General features: G+C 45.2%; 1 protein-coding gene across 1 annotated transcript in view; it reads left to right on the top strand.

The window, feature by feature from the left end:
- Positions 1 to 517, top strand: part of POU4F1 (POU class 4 homeobox 1) — a 2,053-nt gene extending 1,536 nt beyond the window's left edge. Inside the window, exon 3 of the mRNA XM_012805091.1 lies at positions 3 to 517. Within this exon, the coding sequence (XP_012660545.1) occupies positions 3 to 517 (515 nt within the window). The remainder of the gene's footprint in view (positions 1 to 2) is intronic.
- The last annotated feature ends 2,470 nt before the right edge of the window (positions 518 to 2,987 follow it).

Consider the following 2,987-nt stretch of genomic DNA (forward strand, 5'->3'; position numbering starts at 1 on the left):
GGTGGTGGGCGCGGCGGGCCTGGCGTCCATCTGCGACTCGGACACGGACCCGCGCGAGCTCGAGGCGTTCGCCGAGCGCTTCAAGCAGCGGCGCATCAAGCTGGGCGTGACGCAGGCCGACGTGGGCTCGGCGCTGGCCAACCTCAAGATCCCGGGAGTGGGCTCGCTCAGCCAGAGCACCATCTGCAGGTTCGAGTCGCTCACGCTCTCGCACAACAACATGATCGCGCTCAAGCCCATCCTGCAGGCGTGGCTCGAGGAGGCCGAGGGCGCGCAGCGCGAGAAAATGAACAAGCCGGAGCTCTTCAACGGCGGCGAGAAGAAGCGCAAGCGGACTTCCATCGCCGCGCCCGAGAAACGCTCCCTCGAGGCCTACTTTGCTGTACAACCACGGCCCTCGTCCGAGAAGATCGCCGCCATCGCTGAGAAACTGGACCTCAAAAAGAACGTGGTGCGGGTGTGGTTTTGCAACCAGAGACAGAAGCAGAAGCGGATGAAATTCTCTGCCACTTACTGAGGGGGGTAGGAGGTGCGGGGTGGGGCAGAGAGAGGAGCGGGGAGCCTGGGAGGAGGCTTTCTTCTGCCTGCCTCTCCTCGGATTTGGAGTGTCCGTTACCTGCTTGCATTTGGAGAGTCCCTCCTCGAGCTCTTTCCTTCATCTCCTCTCTGCTCTCCCTTCCTGTACTGTCCCCCAGCCTAGAGGACTAGGGTGCTGGGTAGGGAGAAAGGAGAGGACCGAGTGGAGGAGAAGAGGGGAGCATTTGGGTGAGCAGGGAGTGGGGAAAGGAAAGCAGAGTCTAGAGCAGGGGTTTCAAGGAGCAGGATGGTTCTAGGGGGTAGGGAGGGGGGAGAAGCGGGAAGGGTAGGGCAATGGACTTTTTGACCAGAGACACTTACCAAAATCTCCTGGGGACCAAGGAACTATGTACAAAAAACGTACCAACCACCAAAAACTAGACAAATATAGACAAACTAAGACAGAACAAAAGCAAAGAAAGTGCTTTAGAAATTTAACTCTGGGGAGCCATAATCCGCAGCTTCACTTCCCCCAAGGAAGTAAAAAAAGAGCACCACCATTGTTACCACCACCCCCAACCTTACACACACGAACTGAGTAAACAAAAACAAAAAAACGAAAACGAAAACCAATGAACCTGAAGGCAAAATTCTAGGTAGCGAAGCTAGTTGTTCTCTGTAGTTAATTCTTCCCTCTAAATCTCACCTCCACCCCATTCATATCCTCTTTGATTATTTGTTTCCTCCATCCCAGTGAGGCTCCAATGGGTGCTCTCTAACTCTGGGAAGTTAGTGGGGGCACAGCTGTGAAGGGGGTCGGTGGAAGGCCAACTGCTGGTTTAGATGGAATCCAAGTTTTTCAGTGGCCTGGCCTATATGCCTGTGGTTTGGTCCCTGTGGGGTGAGGGTCTTAAGAGAGAGACAGTCACAGTCTTTGAACTGACTAAAATGCAGATTTAGGGGCTTGAAAATATTTTAGGAAAACCGTCTTCAGATTTTCCTTTTTGTTTTTGGTCTTATATCTAAGATCTAGAAAACAGACTTTTAAAATGAGCCTTTTTCTTCCACTCACAGATACTCTACCTTAGGCTGTTCTTTTAATTTTTAGAGTGGTTTATTTTAAACTCCCTACTGTTTTCACCCTCCTCCCAAACAGACTGGTGGGTTGAAAGTTATTAGGATAGATACTCCCTCCCATTTTCTCCAGTAAACAAGACTTATCTTGCTCTTCTAGGTTCCCTTTCCTCCTCTCTTGGAGACCATGAAATTATTGATGTGTTAAGAAGTTTCTCTTTTCTGTTTGGGCAGGACTTAGCTGTGAGAAAATTACCTAAATCCCAGAAGAGAGGAAGATAGATTCAAAGCACTCCCCCATCTCCATTTGTTTCAGAGGTCTGCATGTTGGGGGGGGGGGGAACAGAACAACTATTTCCTTTTTATTGTTATTATTATTCAAGAGCTATTTATTACTGCAAATAAATGTTGGGTAGCAAGAACTTCAATTTGCACTATCAGTCTCCCAAATAGAAAATCATGTATAGCATTTCATAGTAATAATCAAGGTATCTTACAAGCTGCTGATGGATTAAAATAAATGAGAAAGATAGTTGAAGGTGGTTAGGTACAATGCCTGCTTTGTATACAAGATAACTCTTTGGATCTCATGTGGAGATGGTTTGTTACCATCTTTTAATTATAACTAAACATAGAAAACAGAACAAATGAGAAAAGAAAAAAACTTGTTTAACAAGACTGAAATCATGCATGATCTGAAAGTGTGGAAAGAAACACAATTAGGTCTCACTCTGGTTAGGCATTATTTATTTAATTATGTTGTATATCATTGTTTGCAGGGCAAACATTCTATGCATTTGAAACTGAGCACTACTAAACTGGACTAGCTTTCTGGTAGACCGTTTTGTGCATAGTGTGATTTCACAGTCTACTGCCTGTTTCCACTGAAAACACAACATTTTTGTCATATTCTTGTATTTAGAGGAAAAGGAAGATTATTGTAAATATTTTATTTAATGCACACACTTCACACAGTGGTTACAAACTGCTAGTGTTAATCCTGAAATGTCTCACAAATTGATCTACATGTTCATGTATGTCTGCTGAGCTTTCTCCTTGGTTATGTCTTTTTAACCTTCTCCCTCCCCTCCCACTTCTATCAGAACCATTTCTGTGCGCCAAAATACAACAGGGGGATGCGTCCCAGTACACTTACGAATAAAACATAACTGAAAGAAGAGCAGTTTTATGATTTGGGTGCATTTTTGTGTTTATACTGGGCCAAATCCTGGTAGAGCCGTTCAACAAATGAAACATAATTTAACAACAACAACAAACCCAAGCAAACCAAAAATGGGGAAGGATTGGAAAGGGGGATGAACAGAGGAAAAAGGAAGAAAACGATGTAATTTTTTTTTTTTTTTTGCCGAATCAGAATTCACTTTCAAATAACTCAT

This window comes from Otolemur garnettii, unplaced genomic scaffold, assembly GCF_000181295.1.
Source record: "Otolemur garnettii isolate 467f Iridium unplaced genomic scaffold, OtoGar3 scaffold00036, whole genome shotgun sequence".
NCBI classification, from domain to species: Eukaryota; Metazoa; Chordata; class Mammalia; order Primates; family Galagidae; genus Otolemur; species Otolemur garnettii.